Source organism: Camelus ferus, chromosome 20 (assembly GCF_009834535.1).
Source record: "Camelus ferus isolate YT-003-E chromosome 20, BCGSAC_Cfer_1.0, whole genome shotgun sequence".
In the NCBI taxonomy this organism is placed as follows: domain Eukaryota; kingdom Metazoa; phylum Chordata; class Mammalia; order Artiodactyla; family Camelidae; genus Camelus; species Camelus ferus.
Genome location: NC_045715.1, coordinates 20,842,918 through 20,868,818, shown reverse-complemented (window position 1 = coordinate 20,868,818; position 25,901 = coordinate 20,842,918). Strand labels below are relative to the sequence as shown.

At 55.2% G+C, this 25,901-nt stretch overlaps 2 protein-coding genes and 1 non-coding gene across 7 annotated transcripts; 2 read left to right on the top strand and 1 right to left on the bottom strand.

Annotated features, from left to right (window-relative positions):
* Nucleotides 1-493: 493 nt before the first annotated feature.
* EHMT2 (euchromatic histone lysine methyltransferase 2) lies at nucleotides 494-13,852 on the top strand. 5 transcript variants are annotated; one of them, XM_032462701.1, is made up of 28 exons: nucleotides 494-1,169; nucleotides 1,816-1,882; nucleotides 1,979-2,197; nucleotides 2,290-2,543; nucleotides 3,484-3,568; nucleotides 3,659-3,699; nucleotides 3,858-4,013; nucleotides 5,730-5,864; nucleotides 5,986-6,100; nucleotides 6,258-6,359; nucleotides 6,580-6,728; nucleotides 6,817-6,960; nucleotides 7,047-7,282; nucleotides 7,362-7,544; nucleotides 7,662-7,744; nucleotides 8,255-8,361; nucleotides 8,463-8,585; nucleotides 8,673-8,774; nucleotides 9,594-9,698; nucleotides 9,818-9,972; nucleotides 10,059-10,226; nucleotides 10,679-10,823; nucleotides 11,186-11,263; nucleotides 11,634-11,749; nucleotides 11,851-11,937; nucleotides 12,661-12,739; nucleotides 12,877-13,052; nucleotides 13,359-13,852. In XM_032462701.1, the coding sequence occupies exons 1-28, from the start codon at nucleotides 1,128-1,130 to the stop codon at nucleotides 13,537-13,539; spliced, it is 3,633 nt and encodes a 1,210-aa protein (XP_032318592.1). In that variant the 5' UTR covers nucleotides 494-1,127; the 3' UTR covers nucleotides 13,540-13,852. The 5 variants fall into 5 exon arrangements, with proteins under 5 accessions (XP_032318592.1, XP_032318593.1, XP_032318594.1 ...); XM_032462702.1 differs by lacking the exon at nucleotides 6,258-6,359 and having other exon boundaries at nucleotides 1,111-1,169; XM_032462703.1 differs by lacking the exon at nucleotides 1,979-2,197 and having other exon boundaries at nucleotides 1,119-1,169.
* TRNAT-UGU lies at nucleotides 2,946-3,017 on the bottom strand. The gene has a single exon. It is a non-coding gene; the product is annotated as a tRNA-Thr (tRNA).
* A 409-nt stretch (nucleotides 13,853-14,261) lies between the features above and the next one.
* On the top strand, nucleotides 14,262-25,722 carry SLC44A4 (solute carrier family 44 member 4). Its single transcript, XM_006178785.3, has 21 exons — nucleotides 14,262-14,368; nucleotides 16,279-16,327; nucleotides 16,817-16,890; nucleotides 17,026-17,104; nucleotides 17,919-18,018; nucleotides 18,101-18,226; nucleotides 18,387-18,447; nucleotides 19,846-19,930; nucleotides 20,011-20,094; nucleotides 20,314-20,549; nucleotides 20,653-20,752; nucleotides 21,246-21,338; nucleotides 21,577-21,679; nucleotides 23,373-23,626; nucleotides 23,713-23,807; nucleotides 23,912-24,015; nucleotides 24,128-24,201; nucleotides 24,436-24,506; nucleotides 24,605-24,699; nucleotides 24,777-24,861; nucleotides 25,475-25,722. Exons 1-21 carry the CDS (start codon nucleotides 14,335-14,337, stop codon nucleotides 25,594-25,596), a joined length of 2,124 nt encoding a protein of 707 aa, XP_006178847.1. The 5' UTR covers nucleotides 14,262-14,334; the 3' UTR covers nucleotides 25,597-25,722.
* Nucleotides 25,723-25,901: the final 179 nt, after the last annotated feature.

Here is a 25,901-nt window from a genome sequence, read left to right as displayed (position 1 = left end):
AGGCTTTAACACAACCTGCTCCTCTAGTTGAAGAGTTCAGTGTCAGGGCTAGGGGATGGGATTCTAGGTGTGATTGTGGTGCCCACCAAAATTGTAAGCAGGATCCTGTGTTTGAGCCCGTTTTTGGTCTGAGGAAAGGGTTCATGTCCTTGGGAAAGCTAAAAACCACTGTTCAGATTAGGGTATGGGGAAAACTACAATTCCCAGAGAACTCTGGAATCCTTAACCAAAAAGAACTACAGTTCCCAGAAGGCCTTGAATTGGCCTCAGGTGCCCTATATCCCAACCACCTGCCTGTGTCAAATACTGCATGTGAAATACAGATATTATCCAAAATTTGACCATAATGTAATACCTAAAGGGATGGTACTCTATTACTGCCAAAGTCGTGTGTCTTGGTGTAATATTCATACTTCCACTGTTGGCTGGGCTATGACCCACGGAGTGCCTGGCTATCCTTGTTGAGTGTTTGGCCAAAAAAAAAAAAGGTTACTTACTGTCACCAGACAGTAATGACTCGGGGCTCTGGGGGCTTACCTGAATCCCTAGTGCTTGTGGTGGCGTAACATGTCTGGCATAAACAGAAAACACATTTAGCCCCAGGTTTTCAAAAGGGGTCGCTGCTCCAGGGGACATTGAAGCAGCATGCTAGAACCAGCCAAGATTAAAGGTGTCCTCCGCGCATCCCCATCGCCCCCTTCTTGCTCGTTAGAGAAGCGAGGCCAAAATTGAGGCCGAGCTTTCTATCTAGTGACCCAGAAACTAGAAAGCAACCAGCAGCAGGAGAAGCACACGCGGGTAGCACTGGAAATACAGCCACTGCTGGGAGAGCTGGGAGACTCAGACGCTACGTAGTTACCTAAAACTAGGTGGGGAATGGAGAAGCCACACCTGGGCTCAAGGCTTGCCTCGCCTTCGGCTACCCGCTGGGCTGAGGCCAGGAATGGCAGAAATTCTCTACTGCAGCCCCCAGCTTAGGACGGCCACTGCCATCTCCCAGGCCGCTCTCGAGGGAAGATAGCCAGAAAGCGCGTAGTGGCTCCTTTAAGGCTCCTCCTAGCCTTCCCTCCCCCGCCCACGTGACCCGGGGCGGCCGCGCGCCGGCTCGGCCCCCCGCGCAAGCGGCGATGGCGGCGGCGGCGGGAGCTGCAGCGGCGGCGGCCGCCGAGGTGCGGAAGGGGAGGGGGAGAGGCGGGTGCATGCCCGCGCGCGCGCCCGGGGGAAGCGCGCGCCCGTGCAATGCTCCGGGGGTGCATCGGGGCCGGGGGGCCCGGGCGGGACTTGCAGCAATCCGGAGGGCCAGCACCGGGGGCGGATGAGGGGACCAGGGGGTGGGAGGTGGGGGGAGTGGGCACGGAGGCGCGCGTGCAGCCGCCGGCTGCCCCCGAGTGGGCAGCGGGCGCTGGGGCCGCAGGAACACGCGTGAGGGGCACGAGGGGCCGTCCACCGGGCTGGGGGGCAGCGGGCGCTGGAGGGGTTGGTGCCCGGGGTCCCCGCGGCCTGGGGGACAAAGGGGGAGCGGCGCGTGCAGCCGGGAGGAGGGGGCGGGGCCGGGGCGCGGAGGCCCCGCCCCCTCCCCCTCCTCTCTTCTCGGTCCCTGAGATGAGGGGTCTACCGAGAGGGAGGGGGCTGATGCGTGCCCGGGGGAGGGGTCGTGCGGCCCCTCCGGGCAGCCGAGGCCGCGGAAGAGGGGGCCCCCACAGAGGAAGAGGTAGGCCCCGGAGCCTACTCTCTCTTCCCAGGGCCCAGGCGTCCTGGGCCCCCCAGCTTCCTACCGTACTGACCAGCTCTCCTATCCCTTGTGTCCCCTCCCAGGGGGAGGCCCCCGCTGAGATGGGGGCGCTGGTGTTGGAGAAGGAGCCCAGAGGAGCCACCGAGAAAGGTGAGTGCAGCAGAACCGGGCCCGGTTGGACCTTCACCTCCCCCAACACAGGATCTTCTGAGCCTTTAGCCCTGAACTTTTTCTCTTCCATTACAGTTCATGGCTCTTTGGGGGACACCCCTCGTAGTGAGGAGATTCTGCCCAAGGTCAACCCCGACTCCTTGGAGCCTGCTGGCCCCTCTTCCCCAGCCTCTGTTACTGTCACCGTCGGCGATGAGGGGGCAGACACCCCTATAGGGGCCACACCGCTAATTGGGGAGGAACCGGAGAATCTTGAGGGAGATGGGGACCTCCATGGGGGCCGCATCCTGCTGGGTGAGAGGCAAAAGAGTCTGGGGGTGAGGTGGGATCTTCTCTGACTCTGCCATTTCTCTTATCTTTCCTCCTGCCTGCCTTCTGTTTTCCAGGCCATGCCACAAAGTCATTCCCGTCTTCCCCCAGCAAGGGGGGTACCTGTCCCAGCCGAGCCAAGATGTCGATGACAGGGGCGGGAAAATCACCTCCATCAGTCCAGAGTTTGGCTATGAGGCTGCTGAGTATGCCTGGGGCCCAGGGGGCAGCAGCAGCAGGGCCTGAACCCCCTCCAGCCACTGCCAGCCCCGAGGGGCAGCCCAAGGTCCACCGAGCCAGAAAAACCATGTCCAAACCAGGAAATGGACAGGTGAGGCTTAGGGGCAGGGTTGTGGCCGGTGGGAGATACGGGGTAATCAACCAGAAATCCCTGGTGGGCTGCTCTTTTACAATTTAGCTTCGGGCCTTTTCTTACCCAATCACTGCTTCACATATTTACAGAGGGGCTACTGTGTCTCAAATTGTGGACTGAGGCTTAATCTGTGGGCAGACAGGTTCCTATCATCCTGGGGTTTACATTCTTAAGGAGAGAGGAGTAGAAGATATACAAATGTTAAAGAGTTAATCATGTAGTAAATGTCTTAATAACTCTTATGTTAATGAGTAGAGAAACTTCCAAACACTTTTTCTTTTCTACCTCAAAACAAGCCCCAAGGGAACTTCTCCCTCCCTTTTTTTTTTGGTGCGGAGCAGTCGGTTTATTTATTTTTAATCAAAGTACTGGGGGTTGAACCCAGGACCTCATGCACACAAAGCATGCACTCTGCCACTGAGCTATACCCTCCTCCCTTCTCCCTCCCTTCTGTGAAACTGCCCCCTCCTCCCTTTTAAAGGTTTGACTGTGAATCTCTATAGAGAAGGAGTTGAGAGCCATAGAAATGACATAGGGAAATGACAAGGGACCCAGAATCTCAGAAGCTTTACAACAGTGTTTTTAGGGCTCTTGGTATCATGTTGTTCTAAGTATGGTTTGGGTAGCTTTGGTCAAGGCCTTAACCTTTGTTTTCTCATCTGGGAAATGGGGAGAAAAGGCCTGCTGCGGTGTGCTCAGAGAGTTCAGCAAGCATTAGATGTGGGATGTGCTCAACACACTTCCTCTTGGGGAAACTGTTCTTGTTATTGCCACGGAGCTTCTGAGGGCATTTTTGAGGGTGTGGCTCACCATCCCATTCCTACCTGGGGCTCTAGGCTAATCCAGGCAGAACCATAGATGCTCCCTGACCCTAAATGTACTCCCTCTTGGCCCCCAGCCCCCAGTCCCTGAGAAGCGGCCCCCTGAAGTGCAGCATTTCCGTATGAGTGATGACGTGCACTCGCTGGGGAAGGTGACCTCAGGTCAGTCCCACCCCCCACCTACCTGTGCCTTGATATGGCCTGTCCTGAGGGTTTAGAATACAGGCCTGACTCCTCTTTCTCTCCTTCCAGATGTGGCCAAAAGAAGGAAGCTTAACTCAGGTGGTGGTCTGGTGAGCCAGGAGAGGCTGGGAAGAGGGCCTCTCCACCTGGGGGGCTGCTCCCAGGGACCCCAGGAGCTGGGGCTCCATCTCACCCTCAAGGGAAATGGAGGGTTAGGGAGGGAATGCCAGCAGTTTCCTTTTTTTTTTTTTTTTTTCACTTTTTCTAGTCGGAGGAGTTGGGTTCTGCCCGGGGTTCAGGAGACATGACCCTGGAGAAAGGGGACCCCGGGTCCCTGGAGGAGTGGGAGACAGTGGTGGGGGATGACTTCAGCCTGTACTATGATTCCTACTCTGTGGATGAACGGGTGGACTCTGACAGCAAGGTGAGAGGGGGCCGACGGCCCTCCCAGCCAGCACTCCCCCATGCCCAGGGCTGGCTCTCCAGTCCTTCCTGCCCCCCTTTTTTCTCTTTCCTTTTCTGAACACCCACTAATTCACTGCCCCACCCTGTCTATAACTTATTTCCACTGTGTGCCCTACCTCATTCCATCCCTGTGCCCCTCTCCACAGTGGTAGTCACCGTCCTGGACTGAGGGTTTAACGTCCCATTTTATGGTTTATTTGTTGTTTACTTGTTTATTCCTTTGCTGATTATTTGGCTTTATTTCACATATATGTTTGCCTGTGCAACGTAATGCTTGGTCTTACTTGTTTTGCTTTTCATTTGTTTTATTGTGGTAACTTTCAAATATAACAAAAATAGAATAGATAGCCCCCAGGGAGCCTATCACCCCAGCTCCAAGGATTATCAATACACAGCTCATCTCAGCTGTTCCTCCCCTAGTGCACCCATACCTACTGGATTGTTTCAAAGCAAATCCCAAACACCATATCATTTTATCTAGAAATACTCCAGTATGTATCTCAAAACATAAGACCCCTTTCTGTTTTTTTAACATCACTGCATTACTCTTTTCACACCTAAAAAAATTTACAAATGATTCCTTAATACTATCACCTTGCTACTAGTCAGTCTTAACATTTCTTCAGTTGTTTCATAAACGGGTTTTGTGTGTCCTGATTCGAGTTAGATCCACGCCTTGATTTGATTATTTGTCTTAGGTCTCTCTTGATGTATAGGTTCCCTGTCTTCTAAAAAAAAAACATTCTTGCTATTTATTTGTTGAAGAAACCAAGTCAGTTGTCCTACAGAATTCATAATTGGGAGTTGGCTGCTTGGGTGGGGATTGACACATAACTCTACCCAATGTTCCTTACAGACTGATAGATCCAAAAGTGTGATCAGCTTCAGATGCCTTTTTTTTTTTTTTTTCAATTTGGTAAGACTTGATAGCTGGTACAAGTGTTGCATCACATCAGGTTTAGAACATCTGGTCTTTTATTAGTGAAGTTAAGATTGATCAGTGGATTCAGGAGATGTCAGCCTGATCCTCATTGTAAAGTTTCTGATTAGTTTTTCATCTACTGTGGATTGTTTTGTTGTTCTCTTCTGAAATTTTACTTGCTTGCCTTATTTTTTTATGAAGTATAGTTGATTTACAATGTTGTATTAATTTCTGGTGTACAGCATAGTGATTCATCTGTACATATATGTTCTTTTTCATTATAGGCAATTACAAGGTATTGAATAGAGTTCCCCATGCTGTACAGTAGGACCTTGTTGATTTATGTATTTTATATATAGTAGTGAGTAGCTACAAATTCATTTAGTGTTTTTAGTTTTGCCTATTTACAAACTTCATAAAGAACACTGTACTATACTTTTGTCATTAGGAACTTACCCTTTTTTTTTCCTTAACATGTTGCCAAGACTCATACGTGTTGTTGCATGTAACCATGGCAGCTTATTTTTCAATACCATTTAATATTCTACACCGCCTCTCTTTATCAAACCCCTTCCTCGCTTTTCCTGCCCCCACTTACCTCCACCAGGGAGCCATCCTTGGGGAGCTGCTGTTGTTTTCTTGATTCCCCCTCATCCTCTGTGTCCTGCTCTGCCTCTCTCCCAAGTTCCCACAGAAGAGAGCTGTGGCCTGTGGGTCACTATTTCTGAGAGCACTGTTTTGCCTCTCTCTCAGTCTGAGGTTGAAGCTCTGGCTGAACAACTGAGTGAGGAAGAGGAGGAAGAGGAGGAGGAGGAAGAGGAAGAGGAGGAGGAGGAGGAAGAAGAAGAAGAAGAGGAAGATGAAGAGTCAGGCAACCAGTCTGACAGGGTAGGAGCTGGAGGCTGGTATTCCCAGAGGGATGGGGGCTGCAGGGCCTGAGGCCTGAGTCCTCAGAGGAGCGGGTTGTGGGCTGGGGGCCAGGCTCGCTAACTCTTTTCCTCCTCCCTAGAGTGGTTCCAGTGGCCGGCGCAAAGCCAAGAAGAAGTGGCGGAAGGACAGCCCATGGGTGAAGCCGTCACGGAAAAGGCGGAAGCGGGAGCCTCCAAGGGCCAAGGAGCCACGAGGTGAGGAGGCTCCCTTGCTTTGGGTCTCCTCCTCCAGCCCCTTCCCAGCCCCCAGAAAGCATGCATGGACACACACGCTCAGCATGCACACCCGCATGTACCCACGCGTCCAGGCACCTGTGAGCTCGCACTCTCACTCTCTCTGTCTCTGTGTCAGGAGTGAATGGTGTGGGCTCCTCAGGCCCCAGTGAGTACATGGAGGTCCCTCTGGGGTCCCTGGAGCTGCCCAGCGAGGGGACCCTCTCCCCCAACCACGCTGGTAATTGCGAATTGCTGGGATAGGGAGCCACTAGGGGGCGCCCTCGGGGCTGGAGGGAATGGGGAGGAGGGGGACCCCGCTGAAGCCGGGGTGTCCATGGCCAGACTCTGGGGGTTCTGGAGCATGGAGGGAAAGTGAAGGTGGGGGTGAAAGGCCCCAAAGGGGGTCCCGGTGAGTGAGGGGCTGGGCCTCCCTCAGCTAGATTTTTCCTCCATCCAAGGGGTGTCCAATGACACGTCTTCGCTGGAGACAGAGCGCGGATTTGAGGAGTTGCCCCTCTGCAGCTGTCGCATGGAGGCACCCAAGATAGACCGCATCAGCGAGAGAGCGGGGCACAAGTGCATGGCCACAGAGAGTGTGGATGGAGAGGTGGGCCTGAGGGCTGGTAGGTGAGACACCAGGGATCCAGCCCCAGGCCCCGGCCTCACCTTTTCTCCCCTGTCCTCACTGCGTACAGCTGTCGGGCTGCAATGCTGCAATCCTCAAGCGGGAGACCATGAGACCATCAAGCCGTGTGGCACTCATGGTGCTCTGTGAGACACACCGTGCCCGTATGGTCAAACACCACTGCTGCCCAGGCTGTGGCTATTTCTGTACAGCGGTGAGTGACCAGTGGGGCAGACAGGCAGCGTGCCTCACAGGGGCGGGGGCTCCCGGAGCCGGACCACATTGTTTCCCTGCCCCCAGGGCACCTTCCTGGAGTGCCACCCCGACTTCCGTGTGGCCCACCGCTTCCACAAGGCCTGTGTGTCCCAGCTGAACGGGATGGTCTTCTGTCCCCACTGCGGGGAGGATGCATCTGAGGCCCAGGAGGTGACCATCCCCCGGGGGGATGGGGTGACCCCACCAGCTGGCGCTGCAGCCCCTGCCCCACCGCCCCTGGCCCAGGATGCCCCTGGGAGAGCAGACACTTCCCAGCCCAGGTACTGGCCTCGCCCTTCCCTTGTGTCTGTTCTCTGCTCTCTCCCCTTCTCCCCTAGACATCCACACCTTCTCCCACAGCGCCCGGATGCGAGGGCATGGGGAGCCCCGGCGTCCACCCTGTGACCCCCTGGCTGACACCATCGACAGCTCGGGGCCCTCCCTAACCCTGCCCAATGGGGGCTGCCTCTCAGCTGTGGGGCTGCCACCTGGGCCAGGCCGGGAGGCCCTGGAAAAGGCCCTGGTCATCCAGGAGTCGGAGAGGTGTGTAGGGGTCGCTCTAGGGCACTGCACCTAGGACTGGGGCTGGAGATGTGTATCTGCAGGGGTTGGGCCTGATGCTTGAATCTGAGGAGCCCACCCCTTCCCTCACCACGGCAGGCGGAAGAAACTTCGTTTCCACCCCCGGCAGTTGTACCTGTCAGTGAAGCAGGGGGAGCTGCAGAAGGTGATCCTGATGCTGTGTGAGTACTCTGCTCCTTGTTCAGCAGACCTTGACTGAACACCGATTATATACCAGCCACTGGGCTCAGGGCCAGGAGCACAGCAGTGAAGATGTCATCCTTGCCCCAAAGGACTCAGTGGCGTGGGGGACACAGATACACAAATAACCCGTGGTGATGGGGACTGTGGTAGCGATGAGCACAGAGGCTCTGGGTACTGTTCTGAGTGCTCGTGTAGGTCCACCCACATAAGTCTCCCAGCAGAGGCCCAGAGAGGTTAACTCCCTTGCCCAGTGCACAGTGGAACTAAGAGGCAGGGGCAGGGCTGGTTTGAATTCAGGCAGAACTGGTACTCTTTAACTTCCTACTCTTTGAGAAGTGCTGTGGTGGAAGTGAGCACAGAGAAGGTTCAGGAGGGGTCCCTGACCTAGGTTGGGACCCTGAGAAGCCTTCCTGGAGGAGGTGCCACCCTTCCCTAGCTCACTTACTACTTGTCCCTCCCTCTCCCGGTGTGGCGGGCTCTCCCCACAGTGGACAACCTGGACCCCAACTTCCAGAGCGACCAGCAGAGCAAGCGCACGCCCCTGCACGCGGCTGCCCAGAAGGGCTCCGTGGAGATCTGCCACGTGCTGCTGCAGGTCAGTGCAGGCCCGGCCCTCCGCCTCATTGATCAGGGCCTTGGACCCCCTCCCCAACCCAGGCCCTCCCTGGTGCCAGCCCACGTGCCCCGTCCTTGCAGGCTGGAGCCAACATCAACGCAGTGGACAAGCAGCAGCGGACGCCGCTGATGGAGGCCGTGGTGAACAACCACCTGGAGGTGGCGCGCTACATGGTACAGCGTGGCGGCTGCGTCTACAGCAAGGTGGGCAGCCGGGCGGGCGGGCGCCCAGGCTCAAGGATTGGGCTTGAGGTGCCAGCCAGAGGACTCACCTGTCCGCATCTCCCTCAGGAGGAAGATGGCTCCACCTGCCTCCACCACGCAGCCAAAATTGGGAATCTGGAGATGGTCAGTCTGCTGCTCAGCACGGGACAGGTGGACGTCAACGCCCAGGTCAGCAGCCTGGCCTCAGGCTCAGCCCTTGGGGTCCTTGGCTCAGCCTGGAGTTTCGGGTCCCCTTTCTCTTTCATCTGACTGTTGACGCTTTCCCTGCATTTCACGCTATTCTGGTCTGTCCCATCTCTTTTTCCTTCGTTACTTGTATTTCTCTTCACTGATTTTTGTTTCTTTTTTCTTTCTGTTTATCTGTTTTCAAAACAACAAGTTGCTGCCTTAATCTCTGGAGCTGTCCAGTGAGATTCTTTATTAGCTCTTAGTTTTTCACATGTTAGATGTGTTTTGGTATGCATTTTTCTTGCTCTTTGAATTGTTCCATCCTTTGTCCAAGAGAAGCTCCTTGAAGTTGGCTCCTATGGCTTTTGATATGACCCGGTAGCCTTTGAGAGCATCCTTTTCAGTGCATATCCTGCCCCGGACTCAGAATCAATCATTTCTCTAAGAAACTCTGGTTCCTTTAAGTGGGAAGTATTTTTCAGACTACAGTTTGTGTTCCTAGGGTGGTTGTTGCTGTTGGGTCTCTGCTTCTAGGGCTTTTGAGTGGGCAGACCTAGGAAATACCTATTTTTTTAGAATGAGAAAAATTACTTCACAGCCTTGAGCAGTAGACAGTATTAGTTTCATTTTATAAATGGGAAAACTAAGACCCAGCGATGGTAAATGACTTGCCCAAGTCCCTGCAGCCTGTGAGTGGTGGGGCTGGGATTCAGGCTCGGAGTCTAGCTCCAGAGCCTGTGCTCTTGACCACCTGCTGCTTGGGTGAGAAGGGCCGGAGCTGCCGCCCGAGCCCCTACCTCCTTCCCTTCCCACCCACAGGACAGTGGGGGGTGGACGCCCATCATCTGGGCCGCAGAGCACAAACACATCGAGGTGATCCGCATGCTGCTGACCCGGGGTGCCGACGTCACCCTCACAGACAACGTAAGTGAGAGTTTTGGTCGGGATGGGGGAGGTGGTGACCACCCCGAGCCCCTGAGCAAGGTGCAGGCTGCGTTCCAGGACTCCCTGCCTGGGCCACCTCTCCCCTCCCACCTCCACAGGAGGAGAACATCTGCCTGCACTGGGCCTCCTTCACCGGCAGCGCCGCCATCGCTGAGGTCCTCCTGAACGCCCGCTGCGACCTGCACGCTGTCAACTACCACGGGGACACGCCCCTGCACATCGCAGCCCGGGAGAGCTATCACGACTGCGTGCTGTGAGCCCCCTGTCCCCTACACACACCTGGACGCCCCTCTGCCCCCTTCACGGCCCCGGACCCCATGGGCTTCTGTCCTCTCCCAGGTTGTTCCTGTCACGTGGTGCGAACCCCGAGCTGCGGAACAAGGAGGGGGACACCGCATGGGACCTGACTCCTGAGCGCTCTGACGTGTGGTTTGCGCTCCAGCTCAACCGCAAGCTGCGGCTAGGGGTGGGGAACAGGGCCATCCGCACTGAGAAGATCATCTGCCGGTGAGCGGTGCTCTCCCCACACCCACAACCACCTCCTGCCCTTCCCCAGGCCCTGCTGAACCCTCAGGACATCCCCCAGCCCCGCCCCACACCCCACTGGGTCCCCAGAACCACCCCCTGCTCCCCAACACACACTCATCAGCTAAGGCTGCCTGATACAGCAAATAAAAATAGAGAACACCCAGTTACACTAGAATTTCAGATGAACAGTGCATACTCTTTTAGTGTGTGTCCCAGGCAGTATTTGGGACACAGTTATACTAAAAAATTATTTCTTGTTTGTCTGAAATTCAAATTTAATGGCGTATTCTGCATTTCATCTGGGAACTTTATTCCCCATGCCCTGAGGAACCGCCAGAACCACCCTCTTCCCTCCCACTACTCTCTCCTTGCACCTAGGGGAGCCCTCACCCCATGCTCTGGCCACCCAGCTCCATCTCTCCTCCTGCCAGGGACGTGGCTCGGGGCTACGAGAATGTGCCCATTCCCTGTGTCAACGGCGTGGATGGGGAGCCCTGCCCGGAGGATTACAAGTACATCTCGGAGAACTGCGAGACGTCCACCATGAACATCGACCGCAACATCACCCACCTGCAGGTGAGTGCGGGGCCTGGGCCCTGCCAGAGGGACACCCAGAGCCGCCCAGTACAGCTGGGCAAGATGTGGGCCAAGAGTACCTGGCCAAGGTGGTGGGGCTGAAAAGGAGCTCCGGTGTGGGCCTGCGTCCACCTGGGGAAGGGTCCTTCTTCTAGGACACGTGAAGGTATCCCCTGGGCTCACGGTAGCCCTGGAGACACCCCCATCAGCAATATCTTGATTCCCCCTCACCCTGAGACCATCACTATCACTGCCGGACAGTGTGGACCCTAGAGAAAAGATAGCTGTTAGGGAGCAGGGAGCCCTAGAAGCTGGGGGGCTCATTCTGGGGGAGGATGAGCTGACCCTGCCTCCTGCCCCAGCACTGCACGTGTGTGGATGACTGCTCCAGCTCCAACTGCCTGTGTGGCCAGCTCAGCATTCGCTGCTGGTATGACAAGGTACGTGCCCTCGCTCTGGCCACATGCTTATCCACTCCTTTGGAGGAGCTGGCCTCTGACACCAGCTTCCTGTGACCTTGTCCCTCACCTCCCACCCTGTTGGGGAAGTGGCAGAGAGAGCAGGGTGAGACCTGGGTTTCCTAGGATGTTGCCAGGACAGAGATGGGCCTGGCCCAGGTTTATGCAAATCAAGGGCAATGATTGTGTGCTTCCTGTTCCCTGAACTCAGAGCATATGTGGCCTCCCCCAGCCTGTCCTCCCTGTCTCTGGGTTGGGGTCAGCGGTGGATTTTTCTGTGAAGTCTTGGGAGCCCTGGGCAGCTGAAGTGGGCACCATAAGAAACCGTTGTCCTCCCCTCCCTTGATCCCAGGATGGGCGGCTGCTTCAGGAATTTAACAAGATAGAGCCCCCGCTGATTTTCGAGTGTAACCAGGCATGCTCCTGCTGGAGAAACTGCAAGAACCGGGTAGTACAGAGTGGCATCAAGTGAGGTCCCCGCTGCAGCCCACCCTCACCCCTTATCTCTTCCCTCCCATGGGGCGCTTCCAAGTCACTCCACCCAATATCACCCTCTCCCCTACCCCCAGGGTGCGACTGCAGCTCTACCGAACAGCCAAGATGGGCTGGGGGGTCCGCGCCCTGCAGACCATTCCCCAGGGGACTTTCATCTGCGAGTGAGTTGGCGGTGGGGGGGGGGGGCATACTTTGGCTCCTGGGGGCGAGGGGCTGGGTGCAGTGCCACAGCTGACTCCCAGGCCCCCTTCCCTGCTCTCCTCCCTGTTGGGTCCCACCTCTTTTTGCTGCCCCTACTCCAGCCAGCCTCCTCTGACCCCCATCCTCCAAGCCTCTGCTCTGCCCAGACCACAGGGCCCGTGTCTTCCTCCCTCTCCCCTGCCTTTCCCAGCTGGAGACAGACAGACCTGGGTTGAGCCCCACTCTGCCATTGGGTGTCCTTGGCCAAGTAACAATCTCTTTGAGCCTCATTTTTTTTTTCTGTCTGCAAAATGGAGGTGATAAATAGCTACCTTTCTGGTTACCCCAGGGGCCTCTCCATCCATCAGCTCTTTCTCTTCCCAGCATCTGTAACCTCTTCCTGACCTCCAGCTTTTTATTCCATGGCCTTCAAACTTAATCTAGATCTCCTTTGGCCTTTAAAAAAAACTGCCCTTCAGCCCCATTTGCCAATTTAAGAGACCATTCAGGCCTGTCCCAACACACACCCACTTCCAGATAATGTCCATTGTCCTCCAGGCCCACTGTGCCTTGGGTCACCCACCCCAGCAGCGTTGATCTGTGAGATTCACAGACAGTGACTGGGACAGCTGTGGAAGAGGATTCATGGGGTGGTGAGGAGAGACAGGGCCTGGAGCCTGCTCCCAGTAACCCCTGCTCAACAGGTATGTCGGAGAGCTGATCTCTGATGCTGAGGCTGACGTGAGGGAGGATGATTCTTATCTCTTCGACTTAGACAACAAGGTGGGCAGAGACCCCCTCTGTCCCTCCCCAGTCAAAGGATGGAAACCTGGGGAGGAGGGGCTGGATGGCCAGGGGTGGGGAGTTTGGTCAGGCCAGCAGGGTAGTGTTCGACGTGATGAGTGACACCGTTCCCTCAGGATGGAGAGGTGTACTGCATCGATGCCCGTTACTATGGCAACATCAGCCGCTTCATCAACCACTTGTGTGACCCCAACATCATCCCTGTCCGTGTCTTCATGTTACACCAAGACCTGAGATTTCCACGCATTGCCTTCTTCAGTTCCCGAGACATCCGGACTGGGGAGGAGCTGGGGTGAGGTGTCCTGGGGCTCGGCCAGGGATGTGGGAGATGCAGCAAGCCTAGGACCAAAACAGAAGGCTGGAGAGTGCCCGGTTCCCATGTGTGGGTTAGAGCAGAGCTTCTCCACTGTAGACAGTCCTGAGCCTCACAGATTTTGGTTCAGTAGGTTTGGGATGGGGCCTGAGAGTCTTCATTTCCACCAACCTACGAGGCAGTGCTGGTGCACAGGTACATAGAACGTGGGAGGGCTTAGAGCCCATGGGCTGGGTGCTTTGGAGTGGGGCTGGGTCCCACAGACCTCTTGTGCTCCTCTGACAGGTTCGACTATGGTGACCGCTTCTGGGACATCAAAAGCAAATATTTTACCTGTCAGTGTGGTTCTGAGAAGTGCAAGCACTCAGCTGAGGCCATTGCCCTGGAGCAGAGCCGCCTGGCCCGCCTGGACCCCCACCCGGAGCTGCTGCCTGAGCTCAGCTCCCTGCCCCCTGTCAACCCCTGAGAGTGGACCACACACCCCACCCCATGGCCACCTGCTCAGCAGCCACCTCTGCCCTTGCTGCTCACAGTCCACACCTGAGGGTGCTACCATCTTCTCTCCCCCGCCCCTTCACACATTCCTCAGCCAGAGATCCCAGCCAGGCCCTGGAGGTCTGACAGCCCCTCTCTCCCAGAGCTGGTTCCTCCCTGGGAGGGTGACTTCAGGGCAGGCCACCCCCCACCCCCATCCTCAGCTTAAGTTTGATGAATTGAAATTGGGCCTCTATGCTAACTGGTTTCCTTTGTTCTCAATAAACGTTGGGTTTGGTAATAAACTGAGTCACTGTTGGTGAGGAAGCACACAGGGCCGGAGGAATGTGGGTCCCAGGGGGCACAGAGAGGGGATGGGAAGCAGGCCAGACAGGTGTGGCTGGTGTGGACAGCCGCCTGGGGGGAGGCGGGGGCTGTGGGGGATTACTGTGGGCAGGGTCTAGTCAAGGGCAAATCTCATCTCCACACTTAATCTTTGGCAGGAGGGTGTGGGTGTGAGAGTACCATGATTGAGGTAGTTTGAAAAACCATGAAGGATTTTCTTAGAGCAAGTGTTCCAGGCCATGGTCCATGAGGCCCGCAGTAAGCAGCCCTGACCTGAAACCCTGTCCCAGGCTTGCTTTCCAGCCCTCCGCTGGAGTCAAGGAGGAACTAGAGTGTGTCGGGGACCACGGGCGGAGGTGGGGCTGTGACGTGTGGGAGGGCGGGGCAGGTAGCAGGTGAGCCGCCAGGTCTCCCAGGCTCCAATCACTCCAGAGACTGAGCCATGGGGGGAAAACAGGACCAGGACGAGAACTACGGTAAGGCTGCGGGCAAGGCTGGGGTGGGGAGCCCATGACAGAGGCGACCCTGTGAGGGAGGGTAGGCCGTTCGGCGTATGGAGGCTGGGACGGACCACAGGGAGAGGAGCTGAGAGGAGTCGTGGTCCCTGAGGGGAGGGCCCAGGAAACAAGCTGATGGAAGAAGGCAGAGTCAGGGTCCTGGGAGGAGGATGGGGTTCAGGGGCTGAGGGCCATTTCTGGGGAGAATTTGGGAAGTAAAGCTGGGGTCTCCATGAGGAGTGGGGGCTGGAGTCCTTGGGAGGAGTGGGTGGTGTTAGGCCTGGGCCCTGGGAAGCAGTCTGAACAGAAGGAGGCAGAGTCGGGGAGAGTGGGGAAGGGGCTCGGGCTGGGAGTGTCACGTGCTGCGGAGCCTGGGACGGGTGAGCTGGGATCCCTGCAAGGAGGAATTTCCGCCTGGACGCTGGATCTCTGAGGGGAAAAGGTGCTGGGGTTCTGCCCGCTGGAGTCTGTGAGGAGTGGCAGGGGAGTGGGTTCTGCTCGGGGTCCCAGTGAAGAGTCGGGGCTGCGGATCTTGATGGAAAGGTGACTGGTGACCTGCACCCAGGGTCTCCGTTAGGAGGGAGGCTATCTGAGAGTACACTGAGGAACAAGGGCAGCGGCCCTCTGGGGTTCCTGTGAAGGGCAAGGCCTGAGGAGAGGGGCAGGAAGCTTGTCTCCAGAATCTCTGTGAGGAACAGAAAGCTGAGAGTCTGTCCTGGGAGTCCCGAGGGCTAGGGGTGGGGGGCAAGGTGGGGGAGTCTGAAGGGAGAGGGGCCAGCCTCTGGGATCCCTGTGAGCAGTAAGGTCTGGGGCCTGCCTGCAGAGGTCCCCTGGGGTTTGAGGGATCTGAGCTCCTGGTCTGGAAAGGAGGGAACCCAAGGGAGGGGCCTCCCAGAGGCGAGGCTTCCTCAGAAGGGAGTGAGGGGAGGGAGGAGGAAGGACTCCCAGGAGACTTCCTGGAGTGGTTTTGGGTCAATCATTGACATCATGTCCAAGAATCATGGAGGGACAGAGTCCAGAGCACCTAGAAGAATGGACCGCACCCCTTCCCACACTCCTGCCCAGCCCTCTGTACTCCCTCCTCGGTGCCCACATGGGACCCTGGCTGCCTGGCCCCACCTCCTCCCTGTGTGTACTCAGGGAGGACCAGGAACAGGACGTGGCCACAATCTCAACAGCCGGGCTCAAGTGTCACACTGACTGGTCTCCCAGGGACTGGCGGTAGCCTGGAGACTAAGGTCCCTTTGGGGTGGGGGGGTCTACAGGGGCCCCCTCCCTCCCCAGGCCCTGCAGGAGTTGATGCCTTTTGCTCCAGCTTCTTTCCCCACAGCCTGGGGCCAGAGGGTAGAGAGATGGGCTGAGGCAGATGTAGGGCAGGGCTGTGACCTCCCTGAGGGGCTCCAGATCTGTGCCCACCTTGGCCTGGGCAGGAGTATGGGGAGGGGAGAGGGACAAGGATGGGGGTGTGAGAGCAACTAAGACGGCTGAACAGAGTCCCACATCCCAGCTGGAGGGAGACTCTGGAGAAAGGAGCCAGGGTTGGGGAAATTGATGAAGGCAGTTTCCTGGCCCCTGGCCGAGGTCCTTGAGGTGTGAGCAGTAAATGACTGGAAAAGGCCGCACTCTCCCCTCCCTCCAAGGCCGCCTAGTTGGAGTTCACTGTGGGTGAGCAGTAAAGCTGCTGACCAAGCCTTGATCTTACCTTTCCTGTTCTGTAATGTCCCCTCCTGCCAGCCCTGCCCCTGTCCATCTCCCACCAAACTCCTAGGGCTGGGTAGGACCTGGTGCCGGGTAGAGCCTGCTGTGGGGAAGGATTTGGAGGGACTGGAAATGGGGGGAGAGACTCCTCTCATTGCCTCACTCTGCACACTCCTCCCCATGCCCTTCAGGAAAACCAGCCAAATATGACCCCTCCTTTCGAGGTCCCATCAAGAACAGGTGAGTTCTGGGCACTGCGCTGGTTGGGGCAGCAGCAGTTGGGGAGAGGGGCAGTGTCTCGGTTTTGCTTCATATTTACTGAAATATTGGTAAGAATCTACTTGTGAGAGAAAAGAAAATCTTTCCCCAGGACAGTGGTGGCCTTGAGGAGACTGTCATGTGTGGAGGGGACAAAAGGGGGCTTCCGGGGTGTTGGTGCTGTTCTATTTCTTGACCTGGGAGCTGGCTACACAGGCCTGTGCCCTTTGGGAAAGAAAATTCATCCAGCTGAGCATTTATGAATGGTACACTTTCTGGTGTTAAACTTCAGAAGACAGTTTACTTACCCCCAAAAAAGGGTTTTCTTAAAAAAAAAAAAAAAAGAAAGAAAGAAAGGAACCTACCTATGCTTACTTTCCAGCGTCCCCCAACTCCCCAAACCATGACACCTCCAGACCACGCCCACTCCCAGCATCCCCTCTCCAAAGGTTTCCCCCATTTCTCTCCCAGGAGCTGCACAGATATCATCTGCTGTGTCCTCTTCTTTGTCTTCATTCTGGGTTACATCGCGGTGGGACTTGTGGGTGAGTTTCTGGCTATGCAGACCTGGGGCGGTGGGCTGGGGGACTTCATTGTCCCAGAGAGGGACTATACCCATGGCTGTTCCTTCCTAAATACCTGCCCCCTCCTGTGATTCATCTGTGTGTCTCTGTCTCCAGCCTGGGTGTATGGAGACCCCCAGCAAGTCCTCTACCCCAGGAACTCTACTGGGGCATACTGCGGGGTTGGGCAAAACAAGTGAGTATGAAGGCAAGAAGCAGGGGCTGGAGGGAGGTGAGGTGGGGGATGGGCAGGGGACCACCCACCTCTACTCGGGCTCCAGACCCTTCTCCTGTTGTTTCCATGCCCCACTCAGCCTCCCTGAATCTCACCACTCCAGGCCACATTGAATAGCCTCCACTGCTGGTTAGTGGCTTCTGAGTCCCCCCAAGTTGGGAGACAGTGTAGTATCAATGATGAAGTCATGGGTTTTGGACTGGCATTTGAATCCCCAACTGGGCTAAGTAAGTTCTGGTTTGTGACCTTGGGAAAGGTACTTAACCTCTCTGAACTTTGATTTCCTCGTCTAAAACACAGGGATGATTCCAGAAGCAACGCTGTCGCTCCTAGCATGCAGGAAATGTTCAATAAATAATAAAACCTCTACCACTTAGATGGCATTTACTGTGTTTCGGGCAGGCAATGTACTTTGCACACAGACTCATTTAAACCCTATGAGGTGTAGGTACTAATATTTTACATATGCTGGAACTGTGGTAGTGAGCGGTTTAGTGACTTGCTCAAGGTCATAAAGCTGGGTGATGATTTAGCTCCAGAGTTTAAGCTCTTAACCATTTATTAGCAGTGGTGATGCTGAATTACTCTGGAAATCTTTCTGGTGTCTCCCATACCTCCTCCCTGGCTGGGCTGAGCATCCTGAGGCCAGGAAGTGGGTGGTGTGTGTCTAGGCCACACTGGGCCCATTGCATGCTTGAGATGCAGCCCTGGCAGTCCCTCTCCTTCCCCGAGGCCTGCCCAAGACCTGATGCATACGCTTCCCTCTCTCTTGCAGAGATAAACCATATCTCCTGTACTTCAACATATTCAGCTGCGTCCTAACCACCAACATCATCGCGGTCGCCAAGAATGGTCTGGAATGCCCCACACCCCAGGTCAGAGCCTGGGTCCTGCTTCTGCCCCCAGATCTCCCCCAGGGTCTGGATACCAGCCCCTTCGCATGCTCTCTGCCCCCAGGTGTGTGTGTCCTCCTGTCCAGTGGTCCCATGGACCGTGGACCCGGAGCAGCTCTCGCAGACGGTTGAGAAGGTCTTCTATGCTGCAAATAGGAACTTTTGTCTGCCAGGGGTGTCTGGGGATATGGTGAGTGCTGCCCCCAAAATCATTGCTGTTGCCAAGGGGGGTCCACAATGAGGCGGGGGTGGAAGGGGGAACTGGGTAGATAATCATGGTGGTGGAGAGGGGACTCACTCCTTCATCCTGCTGTGTCTGTGTGTCTGTCTCTCCTCTTCCCACCCCCCAGGAAGTGCTTGAAAGCCTGCAACTAGAGCTCTGCCCCAGTTTCCTCCTCCCTTCCACTCCAGGTGAGAAGTTGAATACCTTCCTCAAACATCAGCCAGTCTTGTATTTTCATTCCTCAAACGAGGAAAGCAGGCTCAGAGAAATCAAGTCACACAGCTTGTCTGTGACAAAATTGGAATGAGTACCAGGTCTTCATTTTTTCTCTGCTGTATGACCCTGTAATCAGATCATCAGTGCTGATCACGCACCTGCTGTGTGCCGGGCACTGGGGACAGGTGAAGGGAAGATGAAAACTGCTCCCCGTCTGAACTGCATTCTAGGTGGTACGATCAGAGAGGTTCATGAAGAGATCGCATGAGATTGCTGTGAGAACCTACACTTGCCTTTGTGCATCAGCATAGGGAACAGACTGGAAGGATGTTCACCCAAATATGTTAAAGAGAGTATGGCCAGGCAGTGGGATCACAGTTGACTTTTTTATTTGCCCTCTATGCTCTTCTGTGCAATAGTAAATGTTATTTTTAATAGAAAAAAATTAACAATAGCATGAGAAAAGATATCCAGCTCTCAATACGCGTGCCATAGGAAGTGTCTCCAATGAGTGCTCCAAAGGTCAGATAGATCTGGATTTCAATTCAGCACTTTCCAGCTGTGTGGTCTTGGGGAAATGACAGCCTCTCTGAACCTTGTCTCCTCATCTTTAGAATGTAAATGCCAAAGCAAGCCTACCTGGTAAAGTTGCCTTGAGGGTGGTGATAAATGGCCCTGTAGGCATGTGATAGGTTCCACAGGAGATAGGGGTGGGGTGAGAAGGCTTCCTGGAGGAGGTGAGGTGGAGATGGAACTGAATAGGGCATCACAGATGGGATTTCTGGAGGAGGGAGCACAAAGGTACAGAGGGGAGGGGAAAGTGGCTGGGCTAGGACAACAGGGTCTTAAAGCCTGGCTGTGGATGTGGGCACTCTCCAGGGCAGGGCGTCTGGAGGTGTCTGAGCTGCAGAGTGATTTAGAGCCCTGGAATGCTGAGGTCCAGGCCAGACCAGGTCATGGTCTCCCGGGCACTCTGGCAGAGGCTGGATTGAAGGTTGGCAGGGTTGAGGGTGGAGGTGCTTTAAGAGGTAGGCCAGAGGGGAGGAGGGCAGGCAGTGGCAGAGAGGGGAGGAAGGAACATTAAGAGACAGTGAAGGAAACACAGACTGGGTTCCTGGGACAGGAGCTCCCTTTTGGCTGCAGAATCAAGAGCAGCACTCCCAGGGTGCGGGGATATAACTCAGTGGTGGAGTATGTGCTTAGCATGCGCAAGGTCCTGGGTTCAATCCCCATTAAAAAAAGAAAAAAGAGCAGCCCTCTGAAGAGGGCACAAGCCTTCTCAACTCTCAACTCGGCTAGGGTGGGGGCCAGAGGCTTTCAAGGTAAAGCTCTGGGCCCTCCCATCCAGTCACCTGGTTCTCTCCCTCCAGCTCTAGGGCGTTGTTTCCCATGGTCCAATAGCACTGTGCCCGAGCTCACAGGGATCTCCAACACATCCATCTCCCAGGGCATCAGGTGGGCACCCCCCTGCCCCCACCTCCCTGTCCCACACCCCATCCCACACACAGCCCCATCTGACGTTGTCTCCCCAACAGTGGTCTTCTTGATGGCCTCAATGGCCGTGACATCAGTGTCAAGATCTTTGAAGACTTTGCCCAATCCTGGTATTGGATTCTTGTGTGAGTCACCAGATACCTCTGTTCTCTCCTTCCCTTCCCTGAAACAGAGGCTTTGGACCAGGGAGGAGGAGCTGGAGCTCAGAATGGATCCCAAGCTTGACAGGATTTATAAGGGGTGGTGGGGTGGAGGGGGTCTGATCTGGGTACACTGGGGACCTCTGAAAGGGGAAAGGTTTGGGGGATGTGGGGTGACCCTCACCTGCCTCGCCCTGCCCGCAGTGCCCTAGGTGTGGCTCTGGTCCTGAGCCTGCTGTTTATCCTGCTTCTGCGCCTGGTGGCCGGGCCCCTGGTGTTTGTGCTGATCGTAGGGGTGCTGGGCGTGCTGGCCTATGGTATCTACCACTGCTGGAAAGAATACCGCATGCTGCGGGACCAGGGTGCCTCCATCTCCCAGCTGGGCATCACCACCAACCTCAGCGCCTACGGCAAAGTTCAGGAGACCTGGCTGGCAGCCTGTGAGTGTCCTGCCCACCGATGAACCACCTGCCACTCAAGGGTGGCCCTGGGCCATGCCTGGCCCTGGTCCTGACCCAGGCCCCTCTGCCCCGTCTACCCTAGTGATCGTGCTGGCCGTGCTGGAAGGCATTCTGCTGCTGATGCTCATCTTCCTCCGGCAGCGGATTCGTATCGCCATCTCCCTCCTGGAGGAGGCTAGCAAGTCAGGGCCTGTCTGGAAAGAAGAGGCAGAGGGCAGGGGTGTGGGCCCAGGATGGGAATGCTGACTTTGTGGAGGGGAGCGCTGGAGGAGAAGGGCAGCACAGCATGGTGGTTAACACTGCTGTGACTTAGCTTTTCTGTGCCCCAGTTTACCCATCTGTAAAATGGGTGTAACAGCATTTCCTACCCCTAGGGCTGCTGTCATAAGGATTAAATTAGTGTCTCGTCGAGTGTCTAGAACATGAAACAGGCCCTTACTCTCCCTGAAGCTGCCTTGGCAGTTTCTTGTGACTCTAGTTTCCTCTATAGTTCCCTTGAGCCTGATTTATTCAATTCAGTTTGTTCAGAGAACACCTACGGTGTGCTCAGCCTGGGGGGATGGATCAGGCCCTGGAGAGGACAGAGGTGTGGCCGTACCAGGGTCAGCCCAGTGAGAGGATGGGTGGGGATTGGGGGGCTAGCTCCTTTGGTGGACCGCTCTCATCTCCCTGCAGGGCTGTAGGACAGATGATGTCTACCATGTTCTACCCGCTGGTCACCTTTGTCCTCCTGCTCATCTGCATTGCCTACTGGGCCATGACTGCTCTGTATCCTTTGCCCACATGGCCGGGCCCTCCTGGAGTCCTTGGGAGTAGGGGACAGGGCAGTACCTTTTTGTGCAGTGCCTCAGTACCATTGGAGGGAGGCATCCCTTCCTGCAGGCAGCCCTGCGTAGAAAGAAAATTTCAGCCACTGTGCAGCAAACAGCCTGCACAGGAAGGGGTTGCTGAGGAGGGGACCTATGGAGACCCCCATATGACCATGCTTTCCTTGACTCTTCTCTGGATACCTGGCCACATCGGGACAACCTCAGTATGTGTTCTGGGCACCCAACGCCACCTTGCCGGGCTGTGAGAAAGCGCTGATGAATACATCATGTGATCCCTTGGTGAGGACTTGGGGTGGACACGGAGGTGCACCAGTAGGGCTAAGGGGACCTCAGAGGCCAACTGCTCCAAATCCCTCATTGTGCCAGGGAGACTGAGGACCAGAGAGGGCAAGGGGCTTAGTAACTGTCACACAGCAGGCCCCTAGCAGAACCAGAGAGGGAAGCAGTCCCCAGAATGCAGATCTCCTGCTGAGCTACCCATTGTACTGGAAGAGCAAGCAGGCTGTGCCTGAAAGCAGGGCCAGGCCCCCAGGCAGGTGGGTACCAGAAGTTCTCCATCCCTCCCCAGGACATTCCTCTGCCAAGAGGACAATTAACCACTTCACCCTCTCAGTCTCAGTCCACCCACCTGTAAAATGAAGATAAATCTTAATATCTGTGCCTCAGCGAGGCTGAGACGATTAAAGAACATTGTGCACATGAAAGTGCTTAGTACAATGCCTGGCATCTGATGAGAGCCGATAACTCTAGATGGGTTTTATTCCGGGCTTTTTTGGTCAGTCTTCCTCCCTCAGAACACTGTGTCCTAGGCAATAGGCAGGTGGGGCTCCCTGGGAGGCCTGGGAAAGTAGCTGCTTCCCCAAACTCTCCCAGAGATTGGGGCCAGACTTCTGGGTATTTAGCGGTCAAAGCTTTCATACTGCCACTGCATCAGAGCTGGGATCAAGGGCTGTGCCCACAGGCATTAGCCCCACTGAAGAAGGAGGGGGAAGTCCTTTACATTTAAGGAGGACTCTCTATGTGCTGGGAGCTGGGTATACAAAGCCCCAAATGTGTTCGCTTTTGACTTACTTAGACTCCATGTAGCAGTGGGGACTGACTGAAACCCACAATTACCTACACAGTAGAAACTGGTTTACTTTCTTATAAAATTTCAAACGAACATTGGGTTTCAGCAATTATCAAGATTTTTGTCACATCATTTGCAAATCCTTTCTCCCGTTCAGTAGCTCGTCTTTTTGATGGTGATGTTTTCCCTGGCTGGGTACAAGCTTTAAGTTTAATTAGGTCCCATTTGTTTATTTTGGCTTTTATTTCCTTTGCTTTAGGAGCCAGGTTGTGGTTTTTACTTTTTATGAGGGAAATTTTCAGATGCACACAAACGTAGAGAATCCCTGTACCCAGATTTCATAAGCTTCAGCTCTCTGTTCTTGCTTCATGTAACTCCCTACCCATCCACCCCCTGCCCAACCTGCAGTTTTTTTTTCTGGAGTTTCTAATGGCAAATTCTGGACATTGTGCCATTTCTCCTATCAATATATCAAGATGGATCTCAACATATTTAAAAAGCATAACCACTACACCATTATCACACCCAACAAAATGAACAATTCCTTAGTATCACCTGATACCCAGTCTGTTCCATTTTGCTGGAGTGTTTTGGTTGAAGTTGCAGAGGCTGCTCTGGGAGGGGATTGCTGCCTGAGTGGGAGGGAGAGCTCCTGATCACACTGCCTTCATACCGTTAAGGCTCAGCCCACAAGCCCTGGGAGCTCTGGTGCCCATCCGCAGGCTGGAGACTGAAGGAAACTAATTATACTCACACAGTAGGCAAGCTGAACCCTGTTTGAACCTGGAGATGGATCTCCTGGAAGGAATGAGCTTCTCCAGCTCTGGAGAGGCTGTTACTTCCCTCTGCTCTGGGAGAGGCAGGAGCTGGCTGTGAACGAGCCTCCTCTGCCCATCTCCCCAGGCCCAGACCCCGAACACCTCGTGCCCAGGGCTGATGTGCGTCTTCCAGGGCTACTTGTCCAAAGGCCTGGTACAACGTTCTCTCTTCAACTTGCAAATCTATGGGGTCCTGGGGCTCTTCTGGACCATCAACTGGGTATTGGCCTTGGGCCAGTGTGTCCTGGCTGGGGCCTTTGCCTCCTTCTACTGGGCCTTCCACAAGCCTCGGGACATCCCTACCTTTCCCCTGAGCGCTGCCTTCATCCGCACACTCCGGTAAGCCTGGGGCAGGGGCTGGCTATTGTGGCCCTGGGAGTCCCAGGGGTCCTGAGGCTGCCTCTAACTCCCTAAGTCCTGTGCAGTTACCACACCGGGTCACTAGCCTTCGGAGCCCTCATCCTGACCCTGGTGCAGATAGCCCGAGTCATCCTGGAGTACATTGACCACAAACTGAGAGGTGAGCTGAGACTGGGGGCTGGGCAGGGCTAGGCTAGGCAGCTGGATCCTTGGGGAGGGGCTCTCAGGGGCCAGTGACCAAACATGAGCCCTCCTTACCCCCAGGAGCCCAGAACCCCATGGCCCGCTGTATCTTGTGTTGCTTCAAGTGCTGCCTCTGGTGTTTGGAAAAGTTTATCAAGTTCCTGAACCGCAATGCATACATCATGGTGAGCCCCACTCCCTAACCAACCCCTTGCTCTGGGGGCCCTTGACCCAGGCTTCCCACCCTGGCCCAGGTAACTCACCACAGGTTAACTCTGAACTTCCCACCTCACCCAGATTGCCGTCTATGGGAAGAATTTCTGTGTCTCAGCCAAAAACGCCTTCATGCTGCTCATGCGGAACATTATCAGGTCAGGCTATCACTGCCCACCCCCCACCACCACCTCCGTGATCTCCCACTCAAGGCCAGCTTCATGGGCATGCTATGCTCAGAAGGTGCCTTGAGCTGGGTTTAATCTCTGCTGCCTTCATCTTGAAATGTGAACAATTTTCATTTTGCATCTGTCATGGCAAATTATATAGCCAGTTCTGTTCCCAGCCCTGCAAAGCCTCTCACCCCCAACCTACCCAAACTCCTTGTACAGGGTGGTCGTCTTGGACAAAGTCACAGACCTGCTGCTGTTCTTTGGGAAGCTGCTCGTGGTTGGAGGTGTAGGTAATGACCAGGGCAGGGAGTTATGTGGACAGAGGACAGGGATGCTGGGCAGCTTAACAGATGACCTCAGAGGAGTGACACGGACCTCTCTCCCACAGGGGTCCTGTCCTTCTTTTTTTTCACCGGTCGCATCCAGGGACTGGGTAAAGACTTTGAGAATCCCCACCTCAACTATTACTGGCTGCCTATCATGGTGAGTGACACCCCTCAGCCACTCTGCCTCACCCTCCAACTCTCCAGAGGAACCCTAACCAGCTTTGTGTCTTCCAGACCTCCATTATGGGGGCCTATGTCATCGCCAGTGGCTTCTTCAGCGTTTTTGGCATGTGTGTGGATACTCTCTTCCTCTGTTTCTGTGAGTGATATCCCTCCTCCACCTCTCCCCAACTTAAAGGTACCAGATTGTTTAGGCTTTTTTTGGAGATTTGGTGCTTCTAGAAACAGCTACTTTGTGAGTTACCGGAGCCAGAGCCAGAGGGAGCCTCTTCTAACATCCTCAGGCCAGGTGTTTGGGAAGAAAGGAGGGAGGGAGCTCCCAGGTGCCTGGGTTCTCCCAAGAAGGAGCATTGCAGGGAAGAGGCCCCCCCACCCCGTATCTTCCCCTCCCCTTGAAAATCTAGGGAAGCCACAGGAGTCTTCCCAGCAGGTGGCTGTAGTGAGTGCGGATTTTCCTACCCTACTGTATGCATTCATTCAGGGTTTCGTATGTAGCAGGCTCTGTGCTAAGCAATCGACATGTATTTTTACCGTTAATCACTGTATGAAATATAGTACTATTGACCCCACATTTCAGATGAGGAAACTGATATTACATAACCCACCCAGTAGGTTACAAAAAATGCTAGAAAAAAACAGCCGGTGGTGGCACAGCCTGGAAACCACGCAGCTGTCTCTTAGTCCCTGATTTTCCCGGGGAGTGGGTTTGGCCCCTCAAATGTCCCCTCTAACGGGTCTATGTCACGGCTCAGTGGAAGACCTGGAGCGGAACGATGGCTCCGTGGACCGCCCCTACTACATGTCCAAGAGCCTTCTGAAGATTCTGGGCAAGAAGAACGCGGCGCCCCAGGGAGACAAGAAGAGGAAGAAATGAAAGAAGCAGCCCTGATCCGGGACTGCACCCGTCCTGTACAGCTTCCCAGCCCTACCTCACCTTCCAGATCTCGATTATGTAGTAAAAAGATTTTATTAAAAGATTGATATTTTCCTTTCTCAAAAACTTTCTTTTATTTCCTCCAGGACTACATGCTGCCTTTTCCCCTAGCCCTGGCTCTTTAAAATAGGCCCCGCCCCTGTGACGCGCCCCAGGTGTCGCAACCAATCAAAGGGCGCCTCCGGAGTAATGCCGCCCCCTTCACCCCAGCCAATAGGCTTCCCGTCTGGATCATGTGCTCTGGG